A 23,959-nucleotide genomic window follows, 5' to 3' on the forward strand; every position below is an offset into this window, starting at 1 on the left:
TGAGAGGAAATTCCAGACAGGAACTGGATGAACAAATTGTCACATGTCTGAAAGTGATGGAAAACATACCCATTTGGCTGGCGCACATGGCCTGGTTGTGTAACAAGTTATCAGGTTGGTTGAATTGGATCATATTTTCTGTTACATCAAATGGAATGAATAAGCGTGAGCACCATTAACTGTGTTGTTTATTTCTAATGCAATTGCTTTGGGTTTTAACTGTCACCAACAGGGATCTATCTAGCAATATGATAATGGAGCTACCACCCCACATTTTTAAAGACCTGAAGCTTCTACAAAAACTGTAAGTTCTTCTTGTCATCATCAGATTGAAATGGCAACAGTTTGAGCTTCCAAAATAATAATATCCTGATGCTTCTTCCCTTCTTCCTTCTAATGGTACAAAAGGAGTCTGTCGTCCAATCCTCTTTTGTATCTCCACAAGAACCAGTTTGAAAGTCTTAAGCAACTTCAGTCTCTGTAAGTGAAATAAAACAGTATGCTGATTATCATTTTAGTGGATGCACTTTACCTGGAAATATATTTATGTTTAAATGGTGTTTGATACACAGAAGGGTTTTTATTCAGGTAACCTCACATGATTACAAAAATTTGTTGCCATCTGGTGTTTGTTGAAAGACAACGAAGTCGCATTTTGTACCATCCAGTAGGTGTAAAGACTGTTTCTGTGTTTGAAGCTGTATACATTCCTTCAGAAAACTGGGTTCATGTGGAAAAATCTTATCCTACAGTTTTCACAGAGAATTAAATTTTCGATATTTTTGTTACTAAGGTTTCTAAAACACAAATGAGATCAATTTGCCTGCTTTTTCCTTCCCCTTTCTCTCAGTAATTTATTTTATATCTGTCTATAGTGTATACTTTTAGCTTTTACATCAGTAAAAAATATATTACCCCACAAACATGAATATTCATATAATTAAAGTTACTTCATATTCTAAAAATGTGAAATGCACTAGGTTTCAAATAATCTGAAGAACTCTGCCAGTTACCCTTTGAATGTCAGCCTTCCTTTTCCATGAATAGCTGTTGTTAGTTAAAAATTATTTTCTTATTTTTACATAGAGTATATTGTCTCTTGATCTCAGCCTAAAGTTTTTCTTTAATTCCAGTGACCAATACTTATATTCCCTTTTATTATTGTTAAATAGTTTTCTATTAGAATTTAACAAAGATATATGATCTCTCTGAGTAGATATTAATAAGCATTCCACTAATGAAAAAGACTTGTTTCTGCTCTCAAAAACTAGAATATAAAACACAAAAAAATAAAATAATACTTTGTTTAATATAAGACAGTTCCCAGGATGTAGAGAAAATGGATCTTCCCTTTACTCACCAAATACTAAAATCGTAAGTCAAAATACCAAGTTAATACATCATGAAAAGTCAGAGAACTGTCTACATTATTCTTTTTTTTTCTTCATGTCTTTCTTTTTTGTCTCATTTATTTTTGCTACAGCTTTATCAACACACTTCCTATTCATTGAGCACCATGTATTCATAGCACTGTCTTAAACGTCCAGGACAGAGTTGTCACTGCTCTTTAGAGACTAAGCTATTATTCAAATAATTACACAAACCATGTAATACTAAAACTTTTTAGTCCAGCAGAAAGGTGGAAAGCAGAAGAAGAAATTTTTTTTTTCCAAAAGATTCAAAAGTCTTCTGCAAGGAAGCCCTTGTGATGACGTATGTAGTTACTCCTCTATGTTTCAGTTTTGACTCTGAAAGAGCAGAGTGATTCCTCCGTGAAGGACTCACTGGGCCAAAGAAAACTCACAACATGAAGGCTTTATTAAGATTAGTTAACATTAAACTGAGCAAGAATCAAAGATCTTTCTAAGTAAAAACATAAAGCTTCCATCTTTTTAGATTTTTTTTTCTCCAGCTGTGTTTCCTGAGCATGTGGCAGGTTCCCATAATTCATGCCATCATTCAAGAGATCTGCAAGGAATCCATATTTGAAAAGACTGGTAGATAATTAGGAGCCTAGGGGTGATTCTGGGAACCTTCTGAGGACATCTTATTGGGCCTATAGGAATGAATGGAATTATATTTCCCACTGTTGTCTTAGAAAACAATTATCTTGGATTGGAGCTCTTACTTCTGCCTCTTTGGATTTCTACCCCAAAGACATGTAGACCAGGAAAAAAAAATAACTGGATTTAAATCCAGATTCTTCACAAAACCCATTTCAGTGATACTTTTAGGTTGGAAGTATTAGTTCCTATCAGAAACCAACTAACTCACATGTGGTTCAAAACTCATGTGGTTCAAAAAATTAAGCTACAAAACCAATTTTATAATCACACAAATCAACACTGCCATTTTAAATCAAAGAAATGAATGGCAGTGATCTTTAGAATGTATTCTGCTTGTGAAGTGACCAAATCATCCCAGACTTATCAGAAATAAGATAACTTTTTTCTATTTCTATAAATAGAAATGGGAATTTTCTAAGATAGTTTACTGTAAAATGTTCATCCTAATTTGAGTTGGTTACATACAATTTGAAGCATGATAGTTGGGATGGATAGTTGGGATGTGACATAGAGTACAGTTATTGAAATGTTAAACCCTTAAAGCATTAAACCTTTTGTTCATGTTTTTTAGAGACCTGGACAGGATAGAGATTCCCAATATAAACACACAGATGTTTCAGCACATGAAGAATCTTTCTCACATGTATGTATGTATAAAAGAATGGAGAGCAAAGTGAAATGTTTCAGATAATCTCATGTAAACTGTCAAATTTATCACTGCAATGTGTTTTTATGCAAGAAAAGTCTTTTTATTGAGAACTTTTTAATTTTGTCACCTTTGGTCCCTGTTCAAATAGAGTTCAATATTATGATGTGCCGACATGAATGACACTTCTCTCTGGAAACACGCTGTTTATCCAATTGAGGCCCAATAAGAGATCAGGGTACCAGAATGCCACATATTACACAAGATGAAGTCACTGGCTAAATGGTACTCAGGCGACCTGGAAACATTAATTCACCTCACATGAATGAGCAGTCGGCTGCTCTAAGATTTGAGCCCTTAGGAAGAAAGGTGCTATATAAATTCCAGGTGTTGTTACTGTTACTAAGTGCACTACAAAATGGAGGTAATTAATCTTTATAGTAGTTTTTGATAAGTCACTAATATATTTGGCTAAAGTGCACTGTGTAAGTTGTGTTAATATATTGTGTTTTGACAATCATTTCTTTATAAACTGTATAATGTATGTTTTCATTTTTTCAAAAATTAATCCTTGTTATCCACAACAATAGGGAGGATTCGATGTAAGATTACAAGTTGGGTGCAGCAAGTGGATGAAATGGTTGGTGTGAAGGTGCTCTTTGGGGATAACATTTTATTTACGTTTGTATAGTAGGTGTAGCTAAAAGATAAGCATTTGACGCATATCCAGATGGTTTTGTAATTTATCTTTCTGTGGCACCAAAGATAAATATTTAATGAGGCTATCAATTCCTTATTGCAGGCAGAAATGTGAGGTTTTCTTAGAACAGAGGAATTTAACCTTTTTAGAACATAATTGAGAATCAGCCATTTTAAATATGAATGTCAGGTTGAGGTCAAGAAGGACCCAACAATTAACAGAAAGTTTGCTTGCTTAGCTACTTCCTGCTAAGTGAAGTTTTTCATCCCCTTTTCCTGACACTTAATGAAACACACCCACCTCAGAGCCCCCATCCTCTCCACCTGCCAATCAGAGCTGTGGTACAGCAGGAAGACAGGTTGAATCTCTGAAGGATCCCAGCTGGCTCTATCTGAAGACCACCGGTGGATGTGATGGAATCCTGCAAGACCAAAGAGGTCAAGTCAAGTGTGTGCCAGGGGCTCTAGGCACAGAGAAGAAAACAAGGGAATTATACGTCAAGACCTTTAATTATTTAGACGATATCGAGAAGTTAGACTGTAAATTACTTCCAAGCCAGGGGTTGCTTCCTATTTCTCTACCTGCATGCTCAGCATGATGACCCATCATTCATTTGCTTATCTAAGGACTTGTTGACTATTTTCCATGTGTTAGGAGCTGTTCTAGATCTGAATACACAGAGATGAACAGGAGAAAGAAGAATGCTCCACAGAGCTTCCATTTAGCTGTGAGACCCAGAGAATAAACAACTAAATAGTTAATAAGTGCTGTGAAAAAAGCACAAAAGTAAAGTGAGTTATAGGGACAGAGGGAGGATGGAGAGGGCCACATAGAATTCCAAGAGATATGACATAGCAGCATGCCTTTGTGGAGGATGGGGTGTCCTGGCACTATCGAGGGAAGAATCTTCCAGGCTGAGGGAACAGCAAGAGCACTATACTGAGTAGGAGATGAGCCTGGCTCATTTGTGGAGGATTTGAAAGAAAGGTCAATGTGTCACAGTGCGTGATTAAGAGGAAATGAGGTAGATTCTGCAGCCAGGGTTTTGATCATGGGGGACTTTGAAGCCATGGCAACATAAACTTGCTAGTCTAGAATTAAATGGGGAGATAACCCCAAAAAATGCTTAGATGCAGAAATGTGAAATAAGTGTAAAATACAGATGTATAAAAATAGAATGAGTTTTATGGAAGAAAATCCTAAAGGTTTGGAGAATGGAAATAAGTCAAATAGCCTCCCCAATTCAAATACTACAAGATTCCACAAGCCTAAATCATAAATACATTGATCACAAACAAGCCTATATTTTCCTCTAGAAATTGCATGAACCCTTCCCAGCCCTGGTAAGAAATCTGTGTTTAAGGCAGCTGCTTCTTCTCCTAGCTCCAGTGAGATGACTTTTCCTAGTCTCAGTAACTCTCCCTTCCTGCCAGTGTCACGGGAAAGGAGGTTAGTTGAAGTGAGTATATTTTGAACTAAGTAGATGACCGAATTGTTTGTAGTGAACTACCATTGGTCCCTTACATTCTAAACTTAAACCCCTGAATGCTTGCTAGCAATCAACTTAACATTGACCAATCTATTTTTTATAATACTCTGGAGAATAATCCAATATGATGGGGGAAAAACAGTCCTGGATGCCACATTCTCATCATCTTGCCTCCCTCACTTCACACAAGCCATGGAATTTCTATACTCTTTAGGTTTTTCATCTTACTACCTAGAGTAAAAATACAGTAAAGAACTCTATTCTCATGTAATCACTACTAAACAAGAAATAAATAGACCTAATAAAGTTGCATATCTAACAGAGCTGCGGCCCTGATAGGATGGCAACTATAGTTTCTCTGTCATTGCTGTAAAGTGACTCTTTTTTTCCCTTTGACTTTAGTTATTTCAAAAACTTTCGATACTGCTCCTATGCTCCCCATGTCCGAGTATGTATGCCCTTGACTGACGGAATTTCTTCATTTGAGGACCTCTTGGCTAACAATATCCTCAGAATATTTGTCTGGGTTATAGCTTTCATAACCTGCTTTGGAAATCTTTTTGTCATTGGCATGAGATCTTTCATTAAAGCTGAAAACACGACTCACGCTATGTCCATCAAAATCCTTTGTTGTAAGTATGTTTATGATCTAAATAGATTTAGGATATCTCCTGTGAGCTGTGCACTAGATATATTGGCCTTCAGCAAATGATATTTAGTGTCATATACATGTACTGTGGATCTTTTCCCAAGTATGAAGGTTCTGTTTTGCTTGGCTGCTCTGTTATATTGCATGACTTTGCAGTGCTTTAATGATACGTACCTTGGAAGTTATGTCTTGAAAATGGGTGAGCACATGAAATCAAGGGATGGACTCTGGAGGACAGGTTTTGGATTATAACACCAAATTTTGTTTACCTTCAATCACAATAATTTCCTTGCTCCTCAAGCCCAGAAAATTGTCCTCTATTTACTATTCAAGTAATTCATGTTTACTGTTTAAAGACTAGCTCCCCACAACCACCCCATCTTTTTATCCACAGAACAAGTAGGCTTTCTGGAACTTTAGGAAGAACACACCTTTTGAAACCCATTGGCTTCTAGATTAGTTCCTATAACACAGGTTGAAGGAAGTAGCCCTAAGCAGAAAACTAAGATGCTGGAAATAAAATCAATCAAATTTGGAACAGATGCTGAGAACTAACAACATACACTGTGTTGATTCATCAACAGGTGCAGACTGCCTGATGGGTGTGTACTTATTTTTCATTGGTTTATTTGACATGAAGTACCGTGGGCAGTATCAGAAGTATGCACTGCTGTGGATGGAGAGCTTACAATGCCGCCTCATGGGGTTCCTGGCCATGCTGTCCACTGAAGTCTCGGTCCTGTTGCTGACCTATCTGACTGTGGAGAAGTTCCTCGTCATTGTCTTTCCCTTCAGTAACATTCGTCCTGGAAAATGGCAGACCTCAGTTATCCTCATTTGCATTTGGATAATGGGGTTTTTAATAGCTGTGATTCCATTTTGGAATGAGGATTATTTTGGAAACTTTTATGGGAAAAATGGAGTCTGTTTCCCACTTTATGATGACCAAACAGAAGATTTTGGAAGCAAAGGATATTCTCTTGGAATTTTCTTAGGTAAATTATATTTTTCACTTCATGACAAATATGATTTTGATCTACATACCATGAATTTCAGCAAAGGAGAATTTATCCATTTCAGAAAGTAGGTGAATATAGTCAAGACTGTCTTTTCTAAAGAAAAACATTTGTTGTCTACATGTAGAAGTTTTCATTAAACTTTGTATTATGTTAGTGTAGAAAACAGCAGCATACATTCAGGAACTTTAGGCGATCGTTTTGTTAGCTCTAAGACCCTTGGCTTTCACGTTCATTCATGACTCTGAGCTGGAGGAATTCTATCTTGTCCTTTGAATCCTCCAAGTTATTTGAATCTTTTAACCCTTTAACATTAAGAAAGTTTTTATTGCCTGAGAGGTATCACTCCTGCTTAAATTAAAGCAGTTTCCTTGGCCTCTTTTAAACTAGGACAGTATTATTCTCTCAATTCCCCTTACTTGTCTTCCCTCATCTAAACAAGCAACAAGCTCCACTATCCTTTCTTTTCCATCAAATACTTTTTGTTCAAATATGATTTTTTAATCTACCTTTTTCCAGTTTCTACCCACTGCTATCAACTTTGACTAAAAGATTCCTCCAAGTCATTTGAATCTTAAATTAACCCTTTAGCATTAAAGTTTGTCCTCTTCTATCTCAACCTTGAGTTACTACATTACCTTTTACTGGCCTTGTAGCCTTTGGGACATTTTCTCTCCTATTTATCTGTTCTCTATCACTATTAGAATCTCCAGCTAACCAAAAGATTGTGTATGCCCTTGGTCAGAGACCTTCAATGATGCCTTGATACTACAAAGGTCAAGTCTGGTTAGTCACTTACAGCCCGCCATAAATGATGCCAATTACGATTCCCAGCTTTTCTTCATTTTTTTTCTTCCTCCTTGAAAAAAGACTTTGTACTTGTACTATTTTATATTATTCTTCACTGACTACTTACTTTATAGATGATTTTTCATGAATTTGTCACTCCTATAATGTTGTAAATTATTTCTAGCACAGGTACACTTTATGAAGAATGCCTCACACACACATATGCACACACTCACACACATGCACACATACATACATTACATTAATTGATTCAACATGAATTTATTAAATACCTACTATAGCTAGGCACCATTTTGGGCACTGGAGATACAACAGTCAGTCCTTACAGATCTGCAGGTAGAGTCTGAAGATAAATAAACAAATCTTTATATCACAGACAAATTCTGTGAAAGGAGAAGTACAGGATGTTCTACAAGTTGCAGATCTGAGGACTAGAGGTAACATTCCAACAGAAATTAATCCAAACTGAAGCACAAAAGATGAGGTGGCTTTAGTCAAATGAAAGACAGACATTGTTTTCCAGGAAAAGACAGAAGATTTAGAGGCACAGAATTAGGAAATGGTCCCAGATGAAAGAGGCTGGGAATGAGTTCATCTCGGTGGTGGTAGTGGTGGTGGTGGTAGTGGTGGTGGTGGTGGTGGAGGGAGGGACATACTCTAAAAGAATTCTAACATCTGTGATATATTCCAGATAAAGAGATAGTGACGCATACATCATCATCATCTATATATATGTGACTGACTTATAAGGGAAGGCAGCGTAGGATTCTTTTTATTACAGAATATAATACAGTTTTTTAAATTATTTTTTAAAATTTTTCAGTAGATATTTTTAGGAAAAAAAAGTTGTAAGGGTCCCATACACTCTGACCGAGTTTCTTCTGTTAACACCTCATATTCCGAATACACATTTTTGATCCTTTCTATAAGTCTCCTTTTAGAATTTGTACCAGAGTATCATTTTCAATAGTCATTTTACTCTTAAATTTCTAACAGGAGTATACTAAGATAAATTAATTTTATGAAACTCCAATGTGTATGTTTGTAATATAGAGTTCATGGAAAATTAAATGTTTTGGATAAAAAATGGAATACCTTGAATTTGTATTTTTTCCCAGACTTCTTTAACTTTTACTTCTTTAACCTAGGGTCAGATGAATTTGTTTTAGAAAAACTTGAAATTCTATGTAAATTTTGTGTTCATTATGAGGAATGAGATGATCAATCTTAGGATTTTCATCATAAAAAGAACAAAACAAAATAATTAAGAAGTCAACTTTATAGATAGTAATGTTAAGTGAGAATCTTCTGAACATATTTGACCAAAAAGAGTGATTCATAGAATTGAATTTTTTAGATTTTTTTTCTTATTCTCCCTTTTTTAAAAAGAAGATTTATTTATTTATTCATACAGAACTGGGGTACAGGCCAGAGATAAGAAGGGTGAGAGGATTCACCAGGGACAGAGTTGGGAGCAGAACAGGCAGATCGACAAAGTACACTGCTGAGGGGAGCAGCGGGCGGGTCAGGAGAGGTCTGCCACACCATGTGGTCACCTCCGGGGCAGGTGGGGATGAATTCATGTGGAAGTGGCTTAAGCTTCTTAGTGCAGTGCTTTAACCCGCTGCGCCACCAGGGAGGGTCCTTTTATTCTCCCTTTTTAAAGTGAATTCTGAACTATAGTAATTTAAATTACTGCAGTAATATGAAGAAAAATAAGCAATGATATGTTCTTACTCTATTTAATATTTTTAATTTTAGTTGACTTTTACACCTGAGATGTTCAGAGGTGTGCTTTTCCCAACAGGTGTGAACTTGCTGGCCTTTCTCATCATCGTGTCTGCCTATATTACTATGTTCTGTTCCATTCAAAAAACTGCCTTGCAAACTTCAGAAGTAAGGAATCACATTGGAAGAGAGGTGGCTGTTGCAAATCGTTTCTTTTTTATAGTGTTCTCTGATGCCATCTGCTGGATTCCTGTATTTGTAATTAAAATTCTTTCCCTCTTCCGAGTGGAAATACCAGGTCAGTCTCTTCTATTATTCCCAAATACACTGTGTCTTCTTACCCCCTTTGTTTGATGATGTCAGATATGCATGTGTGTGTGTGGTACACACATACACACAGAGTATAGTATTACTATACATATATATATACAGTATGTGGTATACTGAACATACAGTACAGTATATATACATCTGTATATACAGTACAGCATCTTACATACAGTAATTTCTCATTAATGCCTACAATGTCAATATAAAAATTATTATTTCTCTGTCTTTTATGATCAGTATTCTAAGATTGAAATCTGGCATTAAAGCAATCCAAAGAAGAAAATACAGCAGCTAGAGAAAAGCTGCATCTTAGTATTTTGCTTTTACCTGAATTAGGTACTGGTTCTTCACCAAGAGTACACATAGAAAACCAAATTATACATGCAGCATATGTATACATACTATAGTTCCAACCCAGAGTATCTGGGTTTCATTCCATAAAAAGTAAAGCCGGTATCGTCGAGGGATATGTGTTTTGGATACGATTCCCATGTGGCTCTGACACACACAGTCCAGGTGGACAACCTCAGTCTGTTTTGCCAGCCCAGGCCAATGGTTGTCTCCTGGGTTGTGAGGGCTAGGTTGTAGAGGCACTCCATCCAAAAGGCCACACACAACCCAACCTTAACCAGAGAAAATCACCTTTCTGATCAGGATTTTACTTGAAGCCCTTCCTGTAACCTAGAAATCAAAGCTGGCTTGGGGCCCCCGAGGCATCAGCATGGTACATGGTGAAACAATTTTGGGATCAACTTATGGCACTTGTCGATTGCAAATCTACTTGGGAAGTACACCCAAGGCAGAAATCATCAGACTCTCCTGGTACTCCAGCGTCAAGTCTGGAGTGATGACTGGGAAGCCATTATGATAGAGCGGAGAACGTAGAAACAGCTGGAATAATTGACTTCTCTCTGACTCGTTCATGAGAGACCATGTCAGATGCCTCACTGCAAAGTGGCACAGCACATCCCCAGCATCTGCTTATCCCCAGCTTGGCTCACTTTAAGGTATAGATGGCTCTGAAACCATGTAAGATGTAGAAATGAAGATTAAGGAGGGAGAACAGGACTGACTACTTGAAATGGGAGCCATTGCTGGGTGGCACAAGCAGAAGCTGTAAAAGTATATTCAGTTGCTGGGGGGGAAGCCAGACTTTCTGTAAAGAGCAGAGTTCATGAAACGTAAGCAACCACAGCAGGGATGTGGATAAAAAGTCTCCAGTCTACTCGAGCTACCTGGATTACCTCCATTTTTACATCCTAACATTTCTAATTCAACAAGACTGAGATGTCTTTTGGCCACCGTTGCTCATGGAATAAAGTTCAGGCTGGAATTAGCATGAAAACATTTCTTACCTCCCTCCCCACTCACACATATTCTGTGCTCCATGTGCTGTAAAATTATTGGGCTTCTATTCTGCATTTGTTAAAGTCTTCCCTTTGCTGAAACTATTCCCTCTCCTGAATTTTATTTTCAGCCTACAATATTCTATGAAACCCTTCTTCTCATGCTTCAAGAAAGCTAAATATTCCTTCTTCCATGGTATCATTCCAGACTTCTCCACAACCTACTCACATCCAACACAGCTGCTTAAATGCCTGTTGTGCAGCTTGCTAATTTAACTGCATTTAAATTGACTTATAGCATGCTTCTTTTTTTAAATGCATTCATCACACCTTTCAGAGTGTAAGTTTCAGGAGGGTAGGGCCCCATGCTTTATTTGTCTGACTGTGTGATTTTCACCTAACATTATTTAATATGGCAGTTATAATTACGGATACTGAACTGGCCCAAGAATGATGCTAGAGGTAGATTTGTCTTATCAACCTCCCAACTTCTGTTTCTACAACTTTCCAACCCCAAGCACTGGCTTTTTTGGTTGGGAGGCAGCCTTGTTGGGCACAAGAAGGGCCAGGTGAGACAGGCAGGATTTACGTATTTTTAAAATATTTTTGACCTGGTCAACTGAATACTTATAGCTTATTTGTGGACCAATCCTGCCACTGACCAGTTCAGGGAATTTAGCAAAATTTCCTCAGCTGAGACTCTAAGACACCTAGACCATATCCAAGTGCTCTTTCAGTTTCTTTCCACTTAGTCTTCTGTGAGTCTGTTAACTTCTTTGAGGCTTTTTCTCTCTGAACTTAGAGCCTCTCATGGGCTGGCAAGCTGTACCTGCTCACCATGTCCTCACATGGTGAGGACACTCCCTGGGGGTCCACATGTGCTTTCTTACAAGGACATCCTCCAGATTGGAATAAGGCCCACCTTAGTAGCCTCATTTTAAATCAGTCACATCTCCAAAGGTCCTATCTCCAAAAATAGCCATACTCTGAAGTACTTGAGGAGAAGAGAGGAGTTCAAACAATACATTTGAGTGGACAGGGGAGGACACAATCATTAGCATACTCTGATTTGGAATTAGCAGCTCTCTAGTGACCAGAGATAGTGATAGCAGGAGTATCATCATCCTTGGCATTTCAGATCATCCAAAATTTCTTCCCATAAAACACTTTTGTGTCATCTTTCCCTTACTATTGTATTAGTATTTATATAAAGCTTCTTGCAAAAATAATTCTGTAAGTTTGGAGAATGTATTCTTTGTTCTTCATGTCTTCAGTGTCCAAGGACAATAGGGAAATGAGGTGGAAAAATAGGCTCTCCAGATTAAGTCAAACCAAGGTCAGGTCTAATTCTAGAGCAGAAGTGTCCTCAACACTGTTCTATTGACAAAAATTATGTCCTTATTTTCCTATTCACCAGTTTAAAAAAAAAAAACATTATCTTCTGTATAACTCATGAAAGTGTTCCCTTTCATTATTTTATAAAAAACCTACAGAATTGTCACTGCAATTCAGGAAAGTTATATGGCAATGCTTTGACTGCATCGCTTGTGAGTTCTTCCCACAGAGATATTCACTAAGATGAGTGAAGTGGATTGCCTCTCAAAGACAGCACTCATGCAAGCTCTTAATATGTTTATTTGTGTTTAAAACCTCACTCCTCTTTTTCATACTTCTTTTCCCTCTCCAGGCACCATCACTTCCTGGATAGTCATTTTTTTCCTTCCAGTAAATAGTGCCTTGAACCCAATCCTCTACACTCTCACAACCAGCTTTTTCAAAGACAAGTTGAAACAGTGGCTGCACAAGCCTTGGAGGAAAGTGATTTTCAAAACTAAAAAGAAAAGTTTATCTACATCCATTGTATGGACAGATGACTTCTCCTCACTTAAACTTGAGGTTTTGAACAAAATCAACCTTGGGGACAGTATAGTGAAGCCAGTTTCCTAGTAATGTTTTGAATCTGCACTTTCAATGGACTACCTGAAAAAAAAAAATACAGCATTTGGAAAATGACATCATCATGCTTTCATCTTCACCAGTAGCAAGCCTTTCTGCACAGAGAGCACGGCTAGTGACTTCTGCCCCTGCATCCCAGTGGCAGCTGACTACTGTCAACTGTATCTAAGGTTCCTGTTGCCTTCACATGGCTGACTTGCACCACCGAATGCAAGAATAGTAGGTTGACATGCAGTTGACCTCTAGCTAGTCAGCACTACCTATTACCAGCAAATGTTCACGTTAGTACCACATAGTCTGCATTTAAATTAAGATGCCCTGTCAGTAGAATAAAAACATTCACAACATCTCATTCAGTGTAACCATAACAACAGAAGACTGACATCGCTTTCCTTGCCTTTTCAATATCCATCCTTCTGAAATGATAACAAAGGATTTCCGAGATGTTTGCCTTCCTCAAATCCTACCCTAGGAAGGTGAGTGGAGTAAAAACTTTGGGGAAGTTCATAAAAAAGTTATCATGTGTAATATATGACCTCACACACACAATGATGAAACCTCGTACCAGTCACCTTGTTGACTTTTATTTAATGTAGAAGATCTTAGATCTCAGATGAGATATTTTTCTTAAGGTTGCCCAGGCTACAAAAGAAAATAAGGCACTCCAAATGCCAAAAAAATATATTTTAACATGTTTTAAGTATAACTTGTTTAAAACATATCCCTATGACTGGCACGTTATACATTCCTAGAACACACAGAAAAGAGGTGTTAAAGGGAATTTAAGAAGTGTGCTTGATTTGGGATCATTTGCATACTTGGATCAATTCCCATTGTTTTTAACAAAAAGGCCAGTAAGTTTGGATTTGCTTTGTGAAAATAAAAAGTCAGGGCCTGCATGTGTTTTTATGATGAAAGTTTGTATGTGAAAATGAATCAGGTGAATAAAATTTTATTTTGCATTTGTCCATTTATTATTTTAAGCTCAACAAAGATCATAGTAAGTTTTATTGGCTGGTTGAGAATATGCGTAGGAAGTAGAACTTCAGTTAACAAATCACATCTTAGATTTTTCTTCTTTTCTTTTTCACAGTTTGAGTCAGTAATTTAAATGATTTGTTGTTCACTGCACTCTGAGTTCCTGTAATGAAATGTAGGGCAAGACACTGACTGGCAATACCAGTTATCCCACTGAATAGTAAATAAAACACCCTTCTATCCAGTTGCATTCAGAAAATACTCTCTGTCTTTATGCTTATCTCTCATTACTTAATATTTGCTAAAGTCATTATGTGAGTTCCTTCATTTTGCTCAGTGAGATTTTTTACGTCAATGAAATCCTTCCATTGGATTCTAGAAATGGCATTCCTATTCACTTACGAGGCAGTCTGTCCTTTTCCGTATGATTTCAAACTTTCCTTCATCTTGTATCTTCACTATGACTAGTCACTTCATAACATGTTTTCTGTATTTTATTAAATGATCCCTGCTTTGATCATCTATGGTTTATTTCCTAATACACTTCTCAACGTCAAGAACCTACAAAAGGAAAAGAAGTTGAGCCTAGGGAATGTCAATCTTAGCACAAATGTGTCTTTCTTCATGGAAATCATGAAACATGGTCCATGAATCAAGCATCTTGGAACTGTGATTGTGTATTTCTGCACTCTGGCCGGCAAACAATGGACATGAGGAGCACAAGATCAAATGCATCAGGGAAGTTGGCAACATATCTCACTAAAGAATTAAATTCTGGTGGCTTGGTGATTTACAGTCTTATTCTGTACTATTATATGTAGAGAAAACCATCAGAAATATATTTGATTTTAGCATTTCATATTCTTATATCTGAATTGAGTGAGTGTTAAGTGTTAGGTCAGATTTGTTCTATAAATGAACAAATGAAAACACCAGCGCTGTTAATGAACAGTTTTCCATAACAATATAAATATCAGTTAAGTATCACTACAGAATGTAAGACGTCATACAGTGTGTGGCCACTGAGTGGAAGAGTGTGAAGACAAATTACCTAATCCAAATCCCCAGTGAAGATCTACACATGACCAACATCTTGGCTTGAAAAGAAAAAGATATTCTGAAAAGTCAATATGGAGATTTAGAGAAATGTGCCGAACAAAGGTATGTTGTTTATCTGAATTAGACATAGTGACACTTGTTAAAATCACTTTGTTTCATTTTTATGTTTATTTCTAATTAAAATGAAAAGTTTCTGTTCATTTCATGAAATTGATCCTTGATAGTCAGGGATTGTAAATGAAATTACAAATATCTAAGCTTTTGTATGTAGGTAGCAGCAGTATTATCTCCCTGTACCTCAACCCTGCAGTTCCATTTCCAATTCCTTATATCAAAAACAGGCACATCACCCTAATAGTTGTCTCTTCATGATGACTCTGAGGCCAGATAAAGTCAGTAAATGATAGATTGTTACATTTCTAGTTTTGCTACATTTTCCATAAATTATCACACCCAAAATGATTCTTCACTCAACTTTGTCATCCTGAAGTTTGTAAGCAACTCAGAGACCCAGAAAATAGACATGGTAGAAATGAGAATGGCAACCATTCCACCATAGTCACCCCCTCAAAATTGGAATGCCCAATTTTATTAAGGCCCAAGAATGTCAGAAGGAAATGTATCTTCTAAAGTCAGCGAGGAATTTATGTAACACTTCTTTTTAGCTTGTATTGTAATAGAAACTCTGTATATAGTTCAATTTAATAAGTAGCCTTATACAACAGTTATTCAAGAAACAGTATTAAATATAAGTGTTTCTGTTTTCTTACTCTCTTGCTTGGTGAATAAGAGAGGAAGAGTGATTACAAAGATCTATCATAATATTTATCTGATTATATATTTATCTCCTTACATGTCAGATGTCTAACATCCTGTTTAGGAAAGACAGAGATACATAATTAATAACAATATTGTTTACTTCTGAACCAGGAAAATGAAATTAAAATCATCTATTTCCCTTTTAAATGTCTTCTCAAGAGGATATCTCAAAGTCCTTGAAGAATGTTTTGCAAAGCTTGGGAACTGATTGAAACTTATTAATCAATAAATTTAATTAAAATAATCTTCAAGATATTTTTCCACATGACACACATGGAAAAATAAATTATAATTAGAGAATAACAACGCCAAGTGACAAAATTGTGGATCCAGGAATGAGGATCTTGGCCATCTGAATATCCTGGGCCAGCCTATGGTGGCACCTTTTTCTCTGGACCTGAGCACATTCATAATTATTTTGAGTTTTAAAGTTATAATTCATTTAAATACAAGATAAAGTATTTTTGGACTATCTGGAGATTAATAAAGCTTACACTTGTTTACCAGTTCTCTGAATTCATGATTCTAGGGTGTCTGGCTCAGTGGTGACTTTGTAACAGAAGTCTTTGTGGTGATGTATTTACTTGAGAACTCAAATTTCCATGTGTTGTCAGTTGGTTTTTACTATTTGTTTGTTTTACTTTTTGTCTGCTCACTTTGTTGTATTAGATTTTCTCCACAGAAGTTCTGTATACTCCAGCATCAGCATATTGGAAACTTCAGAAGAAACCCAAAGAACACATTGCAAGAGAAGGATTCCACTCCAGACTTCCCACTCTAGCCATTATGACCAGGATGGCACTATTTGTATGCTGTTTACTTTTAGTTCATGACTACACGCCTTGGACCAGGTCCAGAGGTCCTGCAAGGGGCAGGGGTAGGTATGTCATCCATCTTTCCAGAGTCAGTCTCCTGCTAAAAATGCTATCGGGTCATATGCCTGGGGGGTGATGCAGGAAATTCCAGGCCCCCATATGATTACCTCCTTAAGGCAGGTATATAAAAAGCCACTGGGCAGGCAGTGATTTCTTGCAGTTACTTTGTAGGTATAGGCCTGAGGATATACTATGGGCAAAGGGGAAGATCTGCTCTGCTGAGAATTATATATTCTCTTTCCCAGGCTGGGGACAAGGGAGAGACAGGGCTATGGTAGAGGAAACACCAAATAACCTTCCCAGTGAACAGGCTCCATTTCTGACTAATAATTTCTCGATTTTTCCTGCACTTTGCAATGGTTCTGGCTCTCCTCTTTGCTTAAACATGGTATCTACTTCCCTAGCTACATTCCAGATGTGACTGTTCCTCTGGAATCTGATCCATAGTATTCTTGAAGGAAATGGTGATTCAAGGAGATGGTCTGTCCACCAATTCCAGCCTGACAGATATCTAATTATTTTTAAACCTATCTGAAAATAACTAACCTGTCTCCTCTTCTGCTGTCCACTCAATAATAAAAAGCAAAGTATTGAGAAAAGGAAGCATTTACTAACATAGTGAAGGAGATCAACATCACCCTAGACAAAAACACAAAAATGCAAACTACATATCAATTTCTGTAATGAACATAGATACAAAAGTCCTCAACAAAATCTTAATAAATCCAATTCAATAATGCATTAAGAGCATTATACACCATCACCAAGGATCCACATCATGACCAAGTAGGACTTCTTCCAGGGACCAAGGATGGTTTAACATCCAAAAGTCAATCAATATAATTTAACAAAAAGGAACAACAGAAGGAAAGATAATATCAATAGAGACAGAGAAAGAATTTGACATGTTTTAACAACCATTTATGATTTAAAAAAACTATGGATAGATGAAACACTCCTCACGCTAATCTAACAAACCCAGAGAACCAACATCATTCTCAGAAGTGAAAAACTGAAAGGTCTTTCAACTAAAGTCTGGTGCAAAACAAAGACAATCTACTTTCACAACTGCTATTCAACATTGTATTGGAATTCCTAGCCAGAACAATTAGGTAAGAGAAGACTATAAAAGGAATCCAAATTGAGAAAGAAAGTAAAACTATCATTGTATTTAAACATGATTATATATAGAAAACTCTCACGTCTCTACCAAAAAAATTAATTGAAGCAATAAATCAGTTCAGCAAAATGGCAGGTTACAAAATCAACATACAAAAATCAATTGTCTTCCTGTGTGCAAACAATGAGCTTAAAGAGGAAGAAATAAAGAAAACATTCCCATTGACAATTGCATCAAAAATAAATAAATTCCTAGGAGTAGACTTAACAAAGGATGTGAAAGACTTATACAAAGATAACTATTAGATACTGTCAAACAGAAGAAGGCACAAGGAATTGAAAAGCTAATCACTGTTCATTGGGAGAATTAACACTGTCAAAATATCCATCGTACTCAAAGCAATCCATAGATTTAATGCAATAACTATCAAAATCTCAATAGAATTCTTCAAAGAAATATAACATATTTGAATTTCCCTGAAATTCATATAGAACCACAAAACACCATGAATAGCCAAAGCAATCCTGGAAAAAAGAGGAAGAATGGCAGTATCATATGCTGAAATTCCAGACTATATTATGAAGCTATAAAAAAAACTAGTATGGTACTGGAATTGAAACAAACATATAGAGCAATGAAATAGAATTGAGGGCCTAGAAATAAATCTACATCTTTATGGACAGTTAATCTATTACAAAAGAGCCAAGACTATACATTGAAGAACAGAGAGCCTCTTCAACAAATTATGTTGGAAAACTAGACCACTACAGGAAAAAAAAAAAAAAAATGAAGCTAGACAGTATCTCACACCATAAATAAAAATTAACCAAAAATGAATTAAATATGTCATTGTAAGGCCTGAGACCATAAAATACATAGAATAAAACAGAATCAAAGCACTCATGAACATAGTCTCCAAGATATCTTTGGGGATTTATCTCCAAAAGCAAGGGAAACAAAGGCAAAAACAAACAAATGTGTCTACATCAAATTGAAAAACTTCTTTACAGTGAAAGAAACTTGCTAAAATAAAAAGACACCTAACTAAATGGGAGCATATTATATATTACACATCTGAAAAGCAGCTGACATTAAAGACCTACAAAGAGTTCACACAATATTCAAGCAAAATGGCTTTAAAAGTTTCATAGTTGGTGAGATGAATCCTCATATCTAAGAATCTCAATAAATATACATTTCAAATCTACGTTGATAACAAAGCATGCTAATAAAGCCAAGACCACTAAAATTGAAGAGCAATTAGAAAAAGAACAACTGACAGACAAGGCTCAACAGCACCATCAGAGTCAAAAGATTAAAAACACAAGATAATATCAGAGTCAAGATAACAAGGTAATGTCAATACTAAAATAACAAATGCAAATCTAAAATTCATTCATCTAAACTCTTTTTTAACCCTATGGTGAAATAAAGCAGTTCTCAAACAAAATAAAATGAAAAGAATATATTAATCCTAGAACTATTCTGAAAATAACCAATAAGTTATATGTTCAGGGGGAATAAAAGCACAAAACAAAAATTTAGTGTTCAAGATACAACAGCAAGCAAAAACAATCAGGCAAATCTAAACAAATACTGACTGTACAAAATGATAAAAATACATAATATAGTGACTATTTAAAGAATAAAATGGCATAAAAGAACAATGATACTTATATCCCTTAAGATATCTGCATGTTTGACAAGATATGTAGATATCTACATTCTCACATAAGCTTAGACCTTATTAAAATAAGTTTTCATGTTAACATTTAAGGAAATTGGTACCATAATAGAAATGATGCATTACTTCCATCCAGAAGTAAGAAAAAAGAAAAGAAAATAATAGAAAAAGAAGAGAAGCAAAAGAAGGAAGAGTGAAAAGTGGGATTGGAGGATAAAGAGATAATTAAAAAGTAAAAAGGAAAAGTAAATCTAATATACCAGCAACCACCAGTAATGTTTTCCAGCTATACTCATACCAAAGTAATCTAGAGGGACATTAATATCATTTAAAAATTTTTGTTAAAGCAAAAAGACCTTGTGGAAGAGCAGGGAGTTAAGATTTTACATATTGATAAAAGAAACTGCACATAATAAGAATTTGGAATGTATACTTAAAAAATATCTTCAAAATATATAAGCAAAAGTTGCCAGATTATAAGAGAAAAAGGATACTTATAACCTGTTGCAAGATTTGAAAGTTCATTTTTGTGTTAGTGAAATACAAAAAGGCCAGAATATAATAAGGGTATAATTAAAATGATACACTATAAAATATTTTAGCTATTAAACATTTACATAACTATGCAACTTCCAAATTAAAGGAAGCATCCTTTTCAAGTGCATATGAAGCATTTATAAAAATAGGCTGAATAGCAGCCTACAAGGCAAAATTGAGTAAACACAAAAAGAATATCATACTAACCAGCACAGTATAAATTAAAAAACAGTAACAAAAAAAAAATTCTCAGAAATCCTCATGCATTTAAGAACTTTAAAAGCATGGGTATAAATAATTTATGAGTCAAAGATAAAATCATGTTGAAAATAACAAAACAGTTTGAACTCAATTGTTGTGTGGAATCACAACTTTCCAAAATATATTAAAGAAGAAAAATTAATCTGATACTTATCATTAAGAAGTAGCTACTATAAAACTACTTTTTATGAAATAAATTGACTACAGTTGGGATATTGTGATTTGTAAGAAATATTGACAAATACGTGGTCCTATTCCTTGTTTCTGGTACAGTGTTTCTAAGGCTCAGAATTTCCAAAACAATGAGAGGGCCATTGATCAGGTTAATAAGTGGCTTGTGGAACGCACCTAAGGATGGGGCTGGTTGTCAATCAAACTAATATTAGGATGAGTGGGATGGAGCCTTCCGTTCAAACCTCCCACCAGGCCAGCACCCCTAATTTACAGGGAGGAGAGAGGGCTTGGGGATTAAATTCCACTGCAATAGTCCGTGCCCATGGAGTGAAGGCTTTTTAGAAACCCCAAAAGGACAGGTTTTGGAGAGGTTCCAGGCTAGTGAACATGTGGAGGTTCTGAGAGAATGGCATACCCCAGAGAGCATATAGAAATTTCCCTCCTTACATACTTACTCATTATATCTTTACCACCTAAATAGTCATCTGTATCCTTTATTATATCCTTTTATACTAAACCAGTAAATGTAAAATAAGTACTTTTTTTTGGTTCTGTGAGCTGCTCTAGCAAAGTAATTAAACCTAAAAGGGGTTTCTTAGAACTTCTCGTCTGGGGACTGTTGACCATAACCTGCACTTCCTTCTGAGTTGTGGATGGTGAGGATACTTGCAGAAATGTCTTCTGGGTGAGCCCTTGACCTGTGGAATCAGTGCAATCTCTGGATAGTATCAGAATTGTAGGACACACAACTGGCACCCTGAAAATTGTCTGATATTGGGGGGGAAAACACACATTTTGACTAGAAGTGTAAGTGTTCTGTGTAAATTATAAAGGAGACTCAGAAGGAAAAAATGCATAGGGAAAAAAACATGTTTTTTAATATGTAGGACAGAAAGACTTTTTCCATATGTAGTTGTTTAGAATCCACCCACAAAAACATTTCAAGCAAACAAAACCCTACTAGCCCAGGTAGTTTTTCAAAGATACAACTTTATTACCTACTGATAACACTGGGTTTTTACGTAATCTTCAGTAAAACCACTCTCATAAGAGAAAGTCTGTCTGACATCCTTCCTGGCGCTGAGTGAAAAAGGTAGCACAGAACAAAAAGTTACTAGGAGGTGAAGCCAATTCCTTGATTTTGATTCAGAAGAGGGAGAAAATTTGCTCCAAGACCTCAATTCCAGGCTCAGGAGAGACATATTGGTTGCAGAGCAAAGAGTAGAGGTTCACTTCGCCGAATCCATGTTCGAAATAAGAGAAAGGAGACTCAATGAAGTAGAGTGAGGATCAAGTTCTAAGCCCCAGATACAAACAATAGAGTGAGGCGCATGGTAGGATTTGGAACATTAACTAAGACACATACAGTCCCTAAATAGCAAAATGCCAGGGGGGTCTCTATTTACATCAAGCAACAGTAGTCCTGAATGAGTTGTATAAATCCATGAAAAGCATATGGAACACTGACAAATATTGAATTTAAAACTTGCTAAAGGATTCAAACATCTTGTGATAAGTTGACATGAATGCCAAAGGAAAAAAATTCCATTAACTCAATGTGATTTTGAGTCAGTAGATATTGAAGATTCAATTTAAGAGTTAACAATTTTAAAATAGCCTCTAGCAATGGAGATAATGTGTTTCTGGGGGTGGACTACACAAGCAAGCATAGTTTCTCTGGATTTTCACAGCAGCTGGCTGGCTTCCCTGGCAGCTACAAGCTCAGGTTCTGTCTGCCCTACCTCACTCCTGGGGCCAACAGGTTTGCTCACAACAAAAGTGGTGCTGGGAAAATGCAAACTAGTAATTTGGGTTTTTTTCTTTTTAACAATGTAATTAGTATTGCATAGGCTAAATGATGGTGATACTAAAGAAACTTAAATAAAAAATGAAAGCCACCTATAATCCCACCACCTTAATATAATGACTGTTTTCATTTATTTGTTCATTTCTGGCCCTTTTTATGTAAATATATAATGCTTTCTGTCACTGTAAGCCCAGCATACTATAAAATTGCATTGTGCTTTTCTTTTGCAGGAAAATGCAAATTTTTTTCATTTTATGCAATTTTGTAATGGCTACTTTCCATTGAAGTTTTAATCTCAGTTGATTTAACCAGTTTCTTGCTGTGAAACATTTTGATCCTTTCCAACCTTGCTCATTTAGAAAGCATGAGGAGTTTTCTATAAGGCCTGTACCCAACATTAGGAACATAACAGTAAATAACTACTTCCTGCTTTTGAAAGAGAGATGCTCAGGGGAGGGGAGACCCAAACATAATATACTCAGTTCAATGAGAGGGTCGAAGTCCCATGACATGGAGCTTTTAGAAGTTTGATGAGCATTTCCCAAAGTTTTGAGGAAGGACATAAACACGTATTGTGAGAAAAGGAGGTATTTATTTACCTTTATGCACCATGAATTTCCAGGAGGGGGTATGAATTTCCAGAGCATCTTCCACAATTATCAAATCTCAGGATTCGTTTCAACATATTTATTAGACCAAAAATCTACTAGGTAAACACTGAGAAAAGTTGTTCCAACACATACAAGCAGGTATCCTAAAGGACTGAACTCATAAACACATTATCCCCATGTCTGAGTCTGCCAGTTTCATTCTCACCATTATCACAGAGAAAGTTTTTAGTTAAATAGTTACGAAATATGTCTAACTACTGATTTGTTGCTGATGTTTCCTAACTGCTTGGGTTAGGAGCAGAGAGAAGGCCCAGGAATCTGAGCAGGGGTGTGTGGTGCCTCTCCCAGTGCCCTGTTTCTGGTGTGAATTGTTTCTCAAGCTCTCCTACCCTTTCCAGCACTCTCATTCTCACTTTGAGGAGCTGCTGGTCATCAAGTACTTGGTTCTTTTTAAAGTGCAGTTGCTCCCTGGCTGGTGCTGGTCCTCTGTGCCGGTGGACAAGGAGATGACTATAGGCTGCTACTAGTCTCATCTTCCATGCAGCTGTGATGATCAATTTCATGAAATTACATGACTGGCCATGGATTCCCAGATTAGACCTTAATTCTGAATGTGTCCACATGGGTGCTTCCAAATGACCTAGCACTTGAAACAGGGGACTCACTCAAAGTGGATTTGTCCTTCCCCTTGTGGGTGGGCACCATCCAATCCACTGAGGGTCTCAATAGAACAAAAAAAAAATGGAATTTGCCCTGTGTTTTTCTGCCCTTCTGCTTGACTTGGGACATATTATCTCATCTTCTCTTACTGTGGGACTGGAATTTACACCATGAATGCTCCTGGTTTTCAGTTTTTCAGATTTGAACTGAATTACAAATTTTCTGCAGCTCCAGCTTTCAGTCAGCAAATCCTGGGAACTTTTGTGCAGATTATTACTGCAGCTAAGGTTGTTTATTTGTACCTTAACCAGGTTTGGCTTGTCACATGATTGCAGTGTGAAAGTTAGTAGGGCCTATGACCAAACTCTTGAGATTGAACACATCAATCTTTAGCTCTTTGAGCTCTGCCATGTTTTTTGAGTCTTAGTTTGTCTCAGTTTCTAAGAGTCAACAGGCTTGAAGATTTAATGATTAAAGAAATTAATGTATTTAACATCTGGAGTATAGAAAGTACTCAATAAATAGTAGTTATTTCATTCACAAAGGAAGATTGCCTAGGGTTCTTTTTCTATACACAACTGAACAATTGAACTGTATATTTAAGATCCCCTACCATTCTCCTGCTTATGTTGTAAGAT

General features: G+C 36.3%; 1 protein-coding gene across 2 annotated transcripts in view; it reads left to right on the plus strand.

Annotated features, from left to right (window-relative positions):
- RXFP2 (relaxin/insulin-like family peptide receptor 2) overlaps window positions 1–13,145 on the plus strand; it is a 47,817-nt gene extending 34,672 nt beyond the window's left edge. For both annotated transcript variants that reach the window (XM_004680188.2, XM_004680189.2), the window contains 7 exons: window positions 233–304; window positions 409–480; window positions 2,638–2,709; window positions 5,304–5,533; window positions 6,135–6,545; window positions 9,184–9,402; window positions 12,468–13,145. In XM_004680188.2, coding sequence (XP_004680245.1) covers window positions 233–304; window positions 409–480; window positions 2,638–2,709; window positions 5,304–5,533; window positions 6,135–6,545; window positions 9,184–9,402; window positions 12,468–12,727 — 1,336 coding nt within the window. In that variant the 3' untranslated portion in view covers window positions 12,728–13,145. The remainder of the gene's footprint in view (window positions 1–232; window positions 305–408; window positions 481–2,637; window positions 2,710–5,303; window positions 5,534–6,134; window positions 6,546–9,183; window positions 9,403–12,467) is intronic.
- Window positions 13,146–23,959: the final 10,814 nt, after the last annotated feature.

The sequence above is a fragment of the Condylura cristata genome, unplaced genomic scaffold (genome assembly GCF_000260355.1).
Source record: "Condylura cristata isolate star-nosed mole 26May11 unplaced genomic scaffold, ConCri1.0 scaffold00010, whole genome shotgun sequence".
NCBI classification, from domain to species: Eukaryota; Metazoa; Chordata; class Mammalia; order Eulipotyphla; family Talpidae; genus Condylura; species Condylura cristata.